The 15,889-nt window shown below is 34.0% G+C and overlaps 1 protein-coding gene across 2 annotated transcripts in view; it reads left to right on the forward strand.

Moving 5' to 3' along the window:
• LOC106468884 (para-nitrobenzyl esterase-like) overlaps window positions 1-15,889 on the forward strand; it is a 77,615-nt gene that overhangs the window by 49,100 nt on the left and 12,626 nt on the right. For both annotated transcript variants that reach the window (XM_022398019.1, XM_022398014.1), the window contains 4 exons: window positions 5,900-6,112; window positions 8,472-8,756; window positions 9,092-9,413; window positions 12,178-12,249. In XM_022398019.1, coding sequence (XP_022253727.1) covers window positions 5,900-6,112; window positions 8,472-8,756; window positions 9,092-9,413; window positions 12,178-12,249 — 892 coding nt within the window. The remainder of the gene's footprint in view (window positions 1-5,899; window positions 6,113-8,471; window positions 8,757-9,091; window positions 9,414-12,177; window positions 12,250-15,889) is intronic.

Genomic DNA, 15,889 nt, shown 5'->3' on the forward strand with positions numbered 1-15,889 from the left:
AACGATAGTGGGATTGACCGTCACTTATAACGCCCCCACTGCTGAAAGGGCGAGCATATTTGGTGGGACGGGGATTCGAACCCGCGACCCGCAGATTGCGAGTCGAGCGCCCTAACCACCTGGCCATGCCGGGCGGAAGCATAAGATAAGCTTTATTTTAGACAGTCAGGCGTGTAACTACTTACAACAATAATTCGGTTGAACAGAAAATTGTAGATTTAAATAAAGATAGCTGGAAGGAACTAAGGTTATTATCTAGAATTGGGAGCTCATTTGTAATAGATGAATGTTCTTTGATTAAAAGCTCATTTTTGAACGACCCTAAGGTAAAGATTTTGAAACCGTTTTCGAGGTAGGGTGTGTTTATTGTCTAGTGGATTAAGAGATTTTTGACTAAATCTCCTTGATAATCTCATATGTTTATTTAATCAAAGATATATCCACTGATTTTCAAGTTCTCTTTCAGAAATCAGTCTGTTTAGAACAAAGACCTTTCGCATACCTCTACGTCTTTATGCTTTACTTACCAATATACTTTTAGTAAGAAACGGTAAAACTACATAAATTGGTAAAACAATACGCTAAATACTTTTGGATCTATAATCTAAGGAAAGTGACCTGTTTGTCTTAGTGAAAAATCCCATTAGATTATTTTTTACAAATGCTGAAAGACAGATCCCCTTGCCACTTATTCTTCGTGCGCTTGGCAGCTCCATTGGCGATTAGCTTTTCTGTGTTAACTATGTTATTGTGACTTATCCCTAGCTGTAAGTGAACAAGAAGTTCACAAGGTTATTGCTTCTCGTTTGCTTTTGAAGTGTGTCAGGAAATCCAGCAGACGCCGGGTTTATTTCGGTTTCTGTAATTGTCATCTGACAATGGTTTGTAATTCACTTGCCGATTTATTTTGAAGTTATTTTTGATTTTCCAGGAGTGAGACTGAACGTGGCGTTTTTCCTAAACTACTTTGGAATATGCTCCGATTAATATGCACTTAATAAAAGAAGCGTACTTCGATGGTGGATCGAAATGAGTCACAGACTCTCTAATCTTTCATTGTTCCAATTCAGGTCATAAAATAAATGTTAGTACTCCTTTACTTTCATTGGCTTGATGAAATTTTACAAATTCCGCTTCAACTATATTGTAGATGATAAATTTTGTCGAGTGTTTCTTACGATTACAACCACCTGTATCTGCATTATTCTCGAACGTTTAATCGTATTCAGTATGTTAATGTAAGCAACATATTGCCCGACTTCGCCTGTGTATGATTTTACTTATTTCCGTTCTAGATATTGCAGACAATTTCTGTTGTAAAATATATCAAATGCTTCACAGCCTAAGAGTTCTTTAACCTTTAACGTTTTGTTAGTGCTATTCTATCTTTTTTTTCATCTGAAATGTTTGCGTTGATAAATCGAAATTTATTCCCCATTCTTTCAATCTCTCCTTATCTGGTTCTTGACACCGGAAGACGCGTGTTTTAATCTTGTTATTTTAAAGAGATATTCTTGGGCAAATACTGTCGGTGGTATCTCTTGGCAACATTGACGCCCAAATGGTATTCTGAAAAGAACGGCCTCAAGTATTTATGCATTCTACTTAGCTAACTATATTCAAAGGAGTAACAAATATTATTGGATATGCTGAAATAGCACGTGATTTCGTTGCACGTTATATTTTATTTCTAAGGAGTTTAGATATTATGATTTAAATAAAATCATTTAAATAAATAGAGATAACCATTATTTTAGGATTCTTTGTAAAGCGGTTATTTCATATTCGAGAGAGAGTTAATCAAATTAATTGATGTACACTTTATTCAGAAGTTGCTTTCAAAGGCCGACAGTGACACAGCGGTATGTCTGCGGACTTACAACGCTAGAAACCGGGTTACGATACCCGTAGTGGGCAGAGCACAGATAGCTCTTGTGTAGCTTTGTGCATAATTAAAAACAAACAAACAAACAAATGCTTTCAAAGATTTCGGAATAATGCTGTCAAAGGGGGAGTATAAGCTTGGAAATATTTTGTTACGATAGACAGGTGTTGTAATTAGATTATTCAGTCTGTTTACTTGGATATAAAAAGAATACTTTTCTTCAATTTTTCAAATGCGTTTAATACGGAAATATTGAGGGTTTGAATAATCTAGAAATTTTTACGTACTTGATATTGCGAAAAGTAACAGTTATCGACATAGCTCCTGTTTAAAGTTGGTTTGTATTTTGTGGAGCACATGTCTAGCAAGAAACATTTATGGTGACAAAGAAGTATGTTTCCAAATGTCAGCCCTGAAGATGACTCCATTTCCTTATTGAGTTGAGCATTGAAGACAAAATGTTTGTTCCTAAGAGCAAATTTAAGTAGAAGTCATGTCAGTAGAAATTAAAACTAGTGTATAGCTGTTTTCACTGGAAAATATTTTTTAATTATTTCAATTGTTTATTCAAGTAGTAAATAAAAACTGAATGCTTGAACTAGCTATTATGTAATGATAAAGGTTATGAATTTAATAAACTTCTTAGGCTAAAGAGAAATCATGTTTAGTAACAAATTTGTTGATTGTAAGGTAACGTAGGTTGAATTGTTTGTTTGCTGTTAAGCACAAAGCTATACAATGGGCTACCTTTTCTCTGCCAGCTGCGGGTCTCGAAACCCAATTTTTAATGTATAAGTCCACAGATTATTGCTGAACTACTGGTTGGCCTTAGAATGAAACCTCGAAACTTATGTAGTTTGTACGTATGAGACCCAATACTAAATGGAATAAGTCAGAAAGGAATATTTTAAGTATTTTAGGTTAGCCGAACATGAAACCGAGGCGGGCAACTAGAGGGGTCAATTTCATTAAATGTCACTTTCTTTCCTCAAACGTCTTAAACCACACAGCAGGTTTTCTTCGCGTTTAATGGTAAGTTTCAAAATCTCACCCCATTGTTGATCAAAAATGAGCTTTTGATTACAAGTGAACTTTCAATCCTAAATATGAACCTAAATCCCTTCCAACTATCTTCATTATAAATTTTTTGTAAGTAGTTGTATATGTAACTGTCCTTAATTAAATTTGTTTGTTTGTTTGTTTGTTTGGAATTTCGCGCAAAGCTACACGAGAGCTATCTGCGCTAGCCATCCTTAATTTAGCAGTGAAAGACTAGAGGGAAGGCTGCTAATCATCACCACCCGCTGCCAACTCTTGGGCTACTCTTTTACCAACGAATAGTGGGATTGGCCGTAACTTATAACGCCCCCACTGCTGAAAAGGCGAGCATATTTGGTGGAACGGGAATTCGAACCCGCAGATTGTGAGTCAAGCGCCCTAACCACCTGGCCATGCCGGGCCCCTTAATTAAATATCTTGACTTATAATTTATTTTATGTTAATTTCTATTTCTGTATTATATATATATATATATATCGAACTTCTAATTTGTTTCCGTTATACTTCGCAAATAATGGATTTTATAAAACAGAAACATCTTATTGAAAACGTGTTTATTACCATAGTCGTATAACTTTTGGTCATTATTAAATTTGATTCCCGACTGACGAAAATCAAGTTGTTAAACGTTTCGAAACTTCATATTATTTTTTAAAAAATAATATGATTTACATTGCTACTTCCTTTTAGTTATGATAATGAGTGTCGAAACCAATTAAAATTATTTTAAAATCTTTGATAAATGTGTGAAATACATTGTTCAAAAATAATTTCAGTTAAATATGTTTTACAGTAATTAGTTGGAGGCCAAAAGGCTCCAAACGTTTCGAAGAGTTTTTTAGCTGAAAGCTTTGGACCGATAACATAAAAGTGTTTTGTGTAAATTCTACTTTCAGAAAATGCATATTGTCACCTTTGAATCCGTTTTCGACTATGATTATCATGGTGGGTAGCCGTCAACTACAAATTTGGAACAAAAATGCTATAACTAAGGTACTAGATATGATAAAACTATATTTAAGACTCCAGAGCAACAGTCAGTTATAGGGTCAAGCAGCGACATTCACCATTTTCCTAGCTTTATGCATAAACATGTCAGAATTGTGCATATTTACTATATATTATACGTTATTTGTGTCACGATGTTATTATGATACCATATCCCTGGAAACCATAGATTATCAATCATCAGTCGGGTTGATGACAATGATTTATGTGAATATGAACAAACTCTAAGTATAATTTTGATGTATTATCGTTGATGTTTGGTGTACAAATTTCAACTGCAGATGTTTTGAGAATCATTGATAAATACAACAATTAATATACATACAGGTGATAGTTATCATATTGGTGAGAATATATTCTTATCAGGCCAAAATTCTAATCACGATAGCTAAGACTAGTCGCTTGGGAATGGCAACATACAGTTTAGTTATCAATCAAATATTTTATTTCAGAAAGAATATACCTATTGTACTGTAGAACATAATGTATAGAGCAGAGTAAAATTGAAAAACATAAAATGGAATACGGCCCATGCACAAGCGCCAAAGCAGTTTCGTCTCGCAGTCGATCACAGGTTGTGTGTAATTTACCAGTACCCTACAACAGAAGAACAGAAGACCTAGTAGAGTGCCAACTATTCACGAAAAGGTACTGAAGTGTGTGTGTCTTAGAAAGGGATATGTATGTCGACAAGACTTTACTAGAAACGGCAAGAAGGGATAAAAATGAAAACACAGAGACAACGATCTCATGAGGTCAATATTGAATAAAAGTTGCTACAAAAATAAAACTCGTAAAGAAAAGTGTGAACGTGCAAGAAAAAAGTATGAAGAACACTCTACCGCGAATGTCATCTTTTTGTACCTTTGCTATTCACAATATCAAAATCTATACATTGTAACAAAGAACTTTGTTTTTTGTGATGGTAAGGGATCAAAAAAGAACCCATTGCACAAAGTGGCTACAGAAAAAACTCAGGAAACGTTTTCATGAAGCTATGAAAAGGAAAACTTGTGCCTCATTAAGAGTGAAATTAAGCACTACAATAGATCATTCAGATACTCGTGTTGCAGACATTAAATGGAATAATGGTGCTTCATTTAGAGTGAAATTAGGCACTGCAGTAGATCCTACAGATGCATATGCTACAGGCATTCAAGATCACAAAATAATGTTGGACTGTTAATGTCACAAAAGTTCTTGATATGTCTGAAGACAAAGAAAAAAACATGCTCCAGTATTATCTAAAACTGGAAAAGAAATGCTGTTCATTATTCTTTTCCTGGAAAGGCTCTGGCACGGAAAAAAATATTCACTGTATATGACTTACAAGACACACATGTTAACATACAAGAAACAAATGGTATGGAAAGAATAAGGATCACTAGAAAACGATTGAAAAAATTATCAACAACAAAAGCCTCACGAGTCAATGAATCCAACTGAGTCATTATGAAATGTATCAGACTCTGTCATTTCTCAAACTGAAGACAATGCCATCTCTTCAAGGCTGTTCACCACTAACTTAAGTTTTTATCACTTGCAGGTCTTGAGTTATTACTTTAATGTGTCCCGATGGGACAGCGGTAAGTTTAAGGTCTTACAACGATATAATTCGGGGTTCGATTCCCCATGGTTGACACAGCAGATGGTCGCAAGTGGTTTTGCTCTAAAAGAAGCAAACGAATTAAGTTTTGCGCTTATTTTTTACTTGATGGTGGGTTACCATGGTAATCATGGTCACTTACAGATGTAAAAGTGACATTATGCATTTTTTTGACAATAAACAAGTTCAAATAGGTTGCTTGATTTCAACAATGAAGTCCAACGGCCTTTATTTTGCTCCCTGACTAAACGTCAGTTAAGTTTTACATTGCAATTTTATTTAATAGTTTGTTGTATTTAAAATCATCATCCTTGAACAATATAAGCGAAACGATATTACAGGGAATCCCGTACGCTGTACCTCCTACTGGAGAGTATCGTTGGAAACATGCAATCCCTCTAGCGGAGGATAAAGAACGTTGTAAACCATATTATCAAGTGCAAGCTAAAAATTTTGGGTCGCCCTGCGTTCAACTGAATCCCTACACCAAGGATTACGAAGGACAAGAAGATTGTTTGTATTTGAACGTTTGGACTCCAAAGTTGGACAGGGAGGTAAGATTGCTTAGAGCACATTATGAAACATGTTACACGTGAGAGTGTGACGTATTTACCTATTCTTATTATCATAGGATTTGAGCTCAAGGAAAACATCAAAAGTGCTTCACATACAAAAAGTATGTGTTAACCTTGGTACATTAAGGATATAGCGCCAAACAGAGAGATAATGTAAAATGTGTCATTCATTGAAAAAAACAAAGTAAAACAGAATTAGATTATAAAAACTGTGAGTAAAAAGTTCAGTAGCACTTTGCTTATTGTTTAATATCGGGTTCTTTCGGATAATTACAAGTCTCCTTCATCAGCAGCATTGTCTAGTTTTCATCTTCATCGATTACTTTGAATATATTGGAAAAAGGCGACCGCTGGGAGGTCGTTTAAAAGAACACTCTAACCTTGGGTTCAAAGACAGGTCAAGCATTGTTTGATATCTACTAATTAATCTAATGTGGTTTCCATCTCCCAATATATCTAAGTAATGAAATAACTGTAAATCTGTAAACGAGACTATGCTACAAATGAAAGATATTCTTATGATTCTTCAAAGTGCTACTAGACTTTTAAAGAACTGTAAAGCTGTAAACGAGACTATGCTACAAATGAAAGATATTCTTCTGATTCTTCAAAGCGCTATTGGACTTTTAAAGAACTGTAAAGCTGTAAACGAGACTATGCTACAAATGAAAGATGTTCTTATGATTCTTCAAAGCGCTATTGGACTTTTACTCACAATTTAGGAAATTAAATTTTATTTAAACTTTTAAGCTCTACAAAGTAAAACAATGTTGTTTTTTAATTTGTAAAATACATCGAATGGAACGATGATATTTCATACATTTTAACTCTCTCCCGCTATTTGATATTTCACATATACTAACTCTCTTCATAATATTTTATACTTACTGACCCTGTACAAAATATTTCATATTTACTGACCCTCTCTGGGATATTTTGTTACTTAATGGTTACCTGTATGATGTTTTATACATCCTGAATCTCTCCATGGTATTTTATATTTCCTCTTTCTACGTTTATACTTTCATACTGACTTTTTACACTTACTGAGTCTGTACAGGATATTTCACATTAACTGACCCTCTCTGAGATATTTTCTTATTTACCAGTTACCTCCATTATATTTCATATTTCCTCTTTATATCTTTATACTTTTATACCGACTCTCTCCATGATTCTTTTATTCTTACTGGTTCTCTCTACAATACCTTTCATACATACTGGCTTTCTCCATGACATTTCTAATTAACTTTTCAGATAATATTTTATACTTACTTCTTCTGCGCATGGCATTTTGTTGACTAACTTTCTGAGTGATGTTTGATTTTACTGTTTCTGTCTATAATATCTTGTATTTACCGAGTCTATCCGCGATATTTCGTTCTTACTGGTTTTCTTCGCGATATTTCATTCTTAATGACTGTCTCCGCAATATTTCATACTTACTAGCTGTCTCCGGGGTATTTCATATTTACTGACTGTCTCCACGATATTTCATACTTACTTATTCTTTTCGCGATGTTTCATATTTATTGACTGTCTCCATAATATTTCGTACTTACTGGATAACTCCACGATATTTCATACTCACTGACTCTCTTCATGATATTTTATACTTACTGGTTGTGCACATGATATTTTATATGGATTAACTTTCTGCGAGATGTATCAGTTTTACTGTTTCTGCCAATAATATCTTATGTTTACTGCACGATACTTTATACCGTTAATCTTGTCCCTGTAAAAACATCAATTACCCATTCGTTTTCATCTTGATCTCAGTTACATCTCCAATAAACATTGCTTGTTGACTTTAGACATACCCTAATAAACATTGAATGTTGACTTTGACCTGGTGTATATATATATCCACTAACACTTATTGTTAACCTCGACCATAGAAAAACACCCACTAATCATTCATTATTCATACTGCCCTCAGACTTATGTCCACATAACATTGACCATTCATTATTGACATAGCCCTAATAAACACTGAATATTGACTTTGTTTTAGTGCGTATTTCTAAGATACATTCATTGTTAAGCTTCCCTTTGGATCAGCATCAATTGATCATTCATTGTTTACCTTGACCTGGGACATATGATCTATAGATATGGATTATATTGATCATAACTCATACAGAAGTGTTGTTGAGATCTTGATAAAGTTTTAATAGCTCATAGTGTTAGTTTTTATTTGGGAAGCGATTAAATTAATACAGAGAACGCTATCAACATCCTCTTAGTAATAATAAACTATGAAATAGGTGGATATTGCAGTAGAATGATTATTATTTCATGTTTTTAATACATTAAGTCTCAACCTTTTTCACAGGCAAATCGCGACGTAATGGTGTGGATTCATGGAGGTTTCTTACAGTTCGGAAGTGGTCACCATCATGGTCTATGTCCTTCAGGAAAACTAGCTCAGATGATGGACATAGTGTTTGTTAGTTTCAACTATCGCATACTCGCTATGGGATACCTTGCCCTTGATCTTTTCAACGGGAAGAATTCGACCAATAGCAGTAATGGCGGAAACTTTGGCCTATCAGATCAAATTACTGCCCTCAAATGGATTCACGATAACATCAAGAATTTTGGAGGAGACCCCAAAAAGGTAAATATTAACTGAAATATGATAAAATATTCAAACTTAATAATATATTTCAAATAATCATATACTTGTTTTCATAGAACGGCGTCAAAAGAGTCTATTCAGTAAAACAGTAACATTCAGTCTATTTTTAAAGAGACTGATATGAAAAGCATTACATAGGTAAATATAGATAGATCACATATGCTTATTGTGTTTGATTTTAATCTCTATAATCTTTTCCTATCATCATTTGTTTTAAAGTAATATTAATCATTGATTTTTGAGAGAAACAGAAGCACTTTCATGACGCAATTTTAGAACTTTTTATCTCTTTCCTTAATTTTTTGTTGCTTAAGGTAACAGTGTTTGGAGGAGATGCAGGAGGTGCCTCTATTCTTGCGATGATGTCGTCACCTGTTTCAAAGAGACTTTTCCAAAAAGCGTGGCTCACGGGACCAGCGCTAATATTTCGAAGGACCTTTGCTGAAGCTAACAGACACAATGAAGCTTTCTTCTTGAGAAGGTCTAATTGTACAGACCAAAACTGCTTACGTCAACTCTCGGCCCAGAGAGTTATTAACTTTTACCTTGGAAAGGATGATCCTTCCTTTCGAATTCGAGATCAAAATGATCTGCCAATCCAAGGAATCTACCCTGAACAACTCGTAGTTGTGGGAGGTAAGTGATACTGAACCTGTATTTCCAAATCTTGTATATCACATACATTATTTTCTAGTTTAATCGACTGTGGTTATATTTTGAATTACTGTCTCATTCATTCTTGTTACTCAAATGAAATCTTGCAAGTGAAGTTTTCTGTATCGATGTAAAAGTGGTGACGTTAAAACAAAGTTAAGTGCTCGTTGTGAAATTCTTAATGTTTATTGTACATGTCTAATGAGCACGTGCTATTTGCTGTAGTATCATTCTTTCAACATAATAACGATAATAACAAAGATTTCATCATTAAACTCCATTATGGAACATCCACTGTATATGTATAACTACTAAGGCTCATTAGGTTCTGCAGAATATGTACGCTCGAACTTCTGCAGCCTAATATTTATTACGTACTTAGCCACAAAACTAGCATTATTTATATTAGTGGGGCAATATTATTAACGGGATAATGTGTCTCAACCATAACAAACAATGTGTTTCGTTATTTAGCTGTCCAAAACACACAATTCCAATGCACGTCGTTCAACAGAAAACAATTGTGATAAATAACAACAATAAACTAGAAAGGCGCTCAAAGGGGAGCAAACCCCACCCTGCAATGTTTTTGACGTTTGAAATAACCTATAAAATTCCCTACCCTCAAAAACATGTGTTTAGATTAGAAAATCTTCTTTCTGTCTCAATCTTTCTTTTTTCAATTTTTAGACCGTTTTTCAAAATTCTATTTACTATCATTATAAGAAAACTGCTTAACCTTCAATGTAACCTTTGAACTAAATTCGCCAAAACTTACTCAATTGGCCTTTGTGACACATTAAATGTTAGTATCAAATTCGAACAAAATCAAATGAAAACTTTTCGAGAGACACACACGCAGAAATGAAAACAATACTATCTGGGACACTCAAACTTTGTACCAAGTTTGATCAAACATAAATGAAAACTTATCGAATTATACCGTTCACACATACATGAATGAACAGTAAAGTTAGGTCAAAGTTCATCACTTTTTTGATCAAGAGCTTGTATAATCAGTTCTAATATGGACAATTAGGACTTAAAAATGATTCACTGTGTGTGTTAGCTTCAACAAACGTCCTTCGAAATATCAGCGCTAGCTCTGTGAGCCACAGTTTTTTCATATTAAAAATAGAAGCGCTTCCTGTCCTTAACACGAAAAAACAAATTACGGGGATAAAAGTTTGAAAAATGTATAACTAAGACGAAAATTCCTTGTTCAAATACCATTAAGAATTAGTGCGAATGATTATTCTAATGTTGTGAAGAAAAAATGAGACTTAATTACATTCTGCGAGTTAAGCTGAGATGTAGGTAAGTTATTTAAATACTGTAATTCTAGTGGATTTTCAGGTCACCTGTGCAGTAAAAAAACGATGATTGGTTTATGTGTATGTTATTGATGATGTGTAACAACAAGCATATTGTTATTAAACAAATGTAAATGTCTCAAATACTTCACATGCTCTAATCTTTGAACATAATGTGATGTCACATGAGAAAGAAGAAAATAGCATTGAAGTAATTGAATGTTTGATCCTAAGTTTCGGAGTTTGTTATAGATAAATCCAACATTCACCAAACAATAATCCTCATCCTCATCACAATACAGTGTAAGTCGTGCAAACATACAATAGATTGAAGGTTCGGTTAACAAGTTGTTGTCATTGGAAAAAATATGCCTGTCTTCTCATTAAATTTTACTTTTAACTGGCGTATGGTGACACAGGTCACCACGCTTATTTCGAGAACTCCAAAGTGTTATCTATCTATTGATTTTATAATACACGAAAGTCTATAGATATCAGATTTTCGTGAACAGTTATGTTAACTCTTTCATTCTGTTTATATAAACTTTAATACTTATATTTTATTGTTAACGAATACTTTTTTTGTCATATTTGGGTTTAATTAATATAGAATATCTACTTTTTTAGCTTGGTTTTTGTTTCTAAAAATCAGATTTTGTAGATAGTCCAATACGTCCAGTATATAATTTTATTTTTTTAGCACCTTTTCCTTTTATAACATTTTGCTTAGATAATTTGCGTAAATTAAGTTCTGCGCAGGTTTCATAAAAATATTTATTGTAGTATTTATTAGTTTCATAAATCGACATTTCTCTCACTACACATTAGTCAGTTTATTACCAGAATGTGTTTTAGGCCTGGCATGGTCAGCTGGTTAGGGCGCTTGACTCGCAACCTGAAGGTTACGGTTTTGAATCCGAGTCCCACCAAACATGCTCGCCCTTTCAGCCGTGTGGGCGTTATAAAGTACGGTCAATCCCACTTTCGTTGGTAAAAGAGTTGGCGGTGGATGGTGATGACTAGCTGCCTTCTCTCTAGTCTTTCACTTCTAAATTAGGGACAGCTAGTGCAGATAGCTCTCGTGTAGCTTTGCGCAAAATTCAAAACAAATCAAATCAAAACCGAATGTTTCACATGCTGATATGTCTTAACAAATTAAACAATAATTGATTAAAGCGTATGCATCAAAAATAAACTCTAAAATAATACTTTATTTTGAAATAAACGTATGCAGCTGTTTCATAATGAGCGGTTCAATAATATTGTTTGTGTTAATTTCCTAGTTGTGGGATATTAAATGGTTTAGTGTTAATTACCTAGTTGTGAGATATTAAATGGTTTTGGTTTCCTTTGTAAGTTTACAGCCATATAAGAGATTTTGCTTTTTGTATAACATGTCCGTTTTGTAAACATTTTTATTTACTTACTCATAGGTGACGAGTTACCGAAATCACCTATAGAAGCAATAGAATCCCAGGAGATCGCAGACATACCTCTTCTCATTGGTAAGTTGTGTAATAAAACCAGTTCACTCCTAACTATTGGAGAATCTGATGTAAAATACACTTTGAAGAATTATTTTATTACTTTCCTGAAGAAATGATACTAGCAGCTTTAACATTCATTAAATACTTTAAAAAAAAACAGATGGTTAAGCGTAGCTATAGTCTCGGCCTCCCCCCGTAACCTCATTCTTGCCATGCTGAATTTCCTTGTAAAATGAAGCTTGTATTTTTGTAAGTCTTGTATTCAGTAGCTGATGTATCTTACAGATATGTAAATGGCTCGAGTAAGATAAAACCTGCTTTAGACTCACCAGCGGTTGATTTAGAGTTTTCTTATTTTTCTAAAACTAATACAAACCTGACACAACAAACACTTTTTTTTTCGAGAAGTTAAGAAGGAACTTACTCAGAACTCGTTTTACTTAATTATCTTTTAAATAATAACCTCTGTAGACAGTTTAAATCATGCACTTAATAAATTGTTGTACGTGTTTGATGTGAAAAATAGTACTCAGTTGTTTTCATTTTGACAAACTTGGTGTAGGTACTTTCGTCAGTTTTATAATACAGGCGTTTTATGAATTAATCTTTATAGTTTTGTTGGTACAGAGATTGCGTACGTTATATGGAAAAAATTTGGAGCCTTACCATGTCGTTACAGACCTTGTCGCCACCTCTGATCATGCTCTATTTGGTGATTGTGCATCTTGATAATAGTCATACATCGTAGTTTTTATTGCAAATGGCTCCGTCATAGCGATGTTATGTCAGAAACACAACACTTCTTACTGCACACTTTCCATCATACAGCTAATGCACGAAGACGACGGTTTCTCAGTGCCTGTTTATTGGTCAGATCGCAGAAATTCATATGAACTACGTCTGAGAACTTAAGGAGTATATTTTTGCATGGAATAGCATGAATATTCGTATATCTCAGCTGATTCTTAAGCTTCAAATGTGACTGTAGTGTATTCCTTTTCCTGTGTCAAGCAGAATTTATACTCGTATACCATAACTGGTTCTTTTTGAACTTCAGGTGTGACTAGAAAGAATCCATTTCTTGTGTTGAACAGGATTCATATTCGTATAGCTCAACTGGTTTTCTCGAGCTTTGAGTATAACTGAAAGTAATTCATTTTTATGAGGAGCAGGTCAAAATTCAACATTAACTTACGTTCAAGTGAACAATCAGCATTAATTATAGATGGACTGGCTCTCGCTTGAACTTCAAGTGTGATGGAAATCGAGGTGTTATAGAGTACATTATCTCTAACATGCTAGTCTCAAGCCATATACATTTTAAAACTTTTAAAGCACAGTCTAGGTACTGATGAAGTTATGCATAGGGCGTCCGTTCTAGTTTTCACGTAATAAGGAACCACCTCGCCTTCAACAATGGAAACTGTAACAGAAAGATAATTTTAAATGATAAACTTATGCATATTTAGTTCATAATTTAATTTTCGAGTTTTGACATTAATACTCGCAGTCAGTTTAATAATGTTTTCAAAATTGATATAGCAGTTAGCAATCTGTACAATGTTTTTGACATTAAAACAAGTAATCAGACTTCCAACACTTGCCATGAGTCTGAAAATATAAGATAGGTCCAAATTTATAACAATGGCTTCCAATAGATATATATTTCTAAATTATATGTTAATGGGGTGAAAAAAAAGAGGCCTTCTATTCAGAGTTCTGATGATATTTGGCGGATAGTATTTTCAACCTGAATGACACCTAATGCAAAACTGGGTGAAACGACCAAGTCAAATGTTCCATCGTTCCTATCCTTAGTTTCGAAATGCTGCCCAGAGGAAGGACAACTATTCATTAGCACCTGCCGTCGATACAACTGCTCTTAATTGAATAGTGGGATTTACATTTACTGTTGACGTCCTCACAACTAGAACCACAGATCATTTTCCCTGGCTCGAACCTTGAACCATCTCATTTGCAGTCTGACACACTAACTACTAGGCCCAGATTTGAATTAAACTGACATAATAAACGCTCCACATCACATTGTACTAATAGAATGTGCTTCTTTCTCTCATTGGATCGACACTAAAGATCTAAAAGCAGTTGATTAATTTGATCAGATTGTGCATAAGACCAATTACTTCATTAAAACAGGTGTTGTTGTTCCTGGGGGAGGAGTACACAAAAACCCCGGACATTTCTTTATGTCATTTACAATTTAGTCCCCACATTACTCAATACTGCATAAGTGACTATTGAAACTGTGCAAAAAACAAAACAAAAAAACAACAATATTGTATGGATAGTTTTAATAACTTTATAGCAAACCGAAGTCAAATTCTGAAACGCGCTGCTTATCTATCATTGTTTATTATGTGATTAAAGTCAATCTTAAAGATACTTCAGGATGGTTCAATACAATAATAAAACCAGCATTTACGTAATGCGTGGTCTTTAACATAATTAGTTTGGCAGCGTCGTGATGATACGTATCCGAGTTGAGGGTCTATAGACGTACTTGTAACACACGCAAGTTCTCAATTTATCAGCGTTCGTCCTTCTACTCACTTATTTGGTAAAAAGATTTGTATGTCAACACAATATTCAACTTTAATCTTTAAGGTCTCTTTATCAGTTTTTCTTTCCTCGGGCTGTACAATACAACACCAACCTCTTCTCCACTCCAACGATACAAACAAGTTCAATTTGAATCGCTATTAAACTGTATTGATTTTCTGAACAATCCAGTAAAACGCATTTCTCTTAGCAAATCAGTAAAGATTACTTAGCACTTTACGTCCGATATGCACCAATTTTGTGTGGTCTTTAAAGATATACCTCGGCTTTACACAAGATTACCCACCAGAAGATATAAGCTACCTCTGTTAAAGGGTTTGAAGAATACTTAAATTACTGAAATGTTATTAAATGATAGAAGGAAATGTACAGCTACGTAAAGCTTCTACAACATAGAAGTAAAATGTTTCAAAGAAAGAATCAAAATAATTAATCAGTAACCAAATGTATTCTTGATTGAAAATGTTAGAAATTAAAGAGTTTCTCTTTACATTTCTATAAAGCAGTATGTTGCTTTTGCATCATGATCAGGTTTATCTATCTTCCGTACCGTTTAAACTAAGATTAAAATTGTACGGTTTGAAATTATCTTGATTCGATGCCTGCTTATAGAAAGTTGGGGGTAAGAGTTGACAATGTTTGGACTTCTTTACTTAAGACTTACAGACACATGTTTACAGATAGTGTTCACATATTTAAGTTTCTTCACTTGAGACTTACAGACACGTGTTTACAGAGAATGTTGACAATGTTTGGACTTATAATGGCTGGAGACGGCTTGAATGGGTAATGAAGAAAAACTTTAATACAACAGCAAATGTACAAGTGGGTTCCTCGTCATCGAAAATGTTTGGACTTGTTTACTTAAGACTCATAGACACGTGTTTACAGAGAATGTTGACAATGTTTGGACTTCTTTACTTAAGACTTACAGACACATGTTTACAGATAGTGTTCACATATTTAAGTTTCTTCACTTGAGACTTACAGACACGTGTTTACAGAGAATGTTGACAATGTTTGGACTTGTTTACTTAAGACTTACAGACACATGTTTACAGATAGTGTTCACATATTT

Source organism: Limulus polyphemus, unplaced genomic scaffold, assembly GCF_000517525.1.
Source record: "Limulus polyphemus unplaced genomic scaffold, Limulus_polyphemus-2.1.2 Scaffold92, whole genome shotgun sequence".
Lineage (NCBI taxonomy): Eukaryota > Metazoa > Arthropoda > Merostomata > Xiphosura > Limulidae > Limulus > Limulus polyphemus.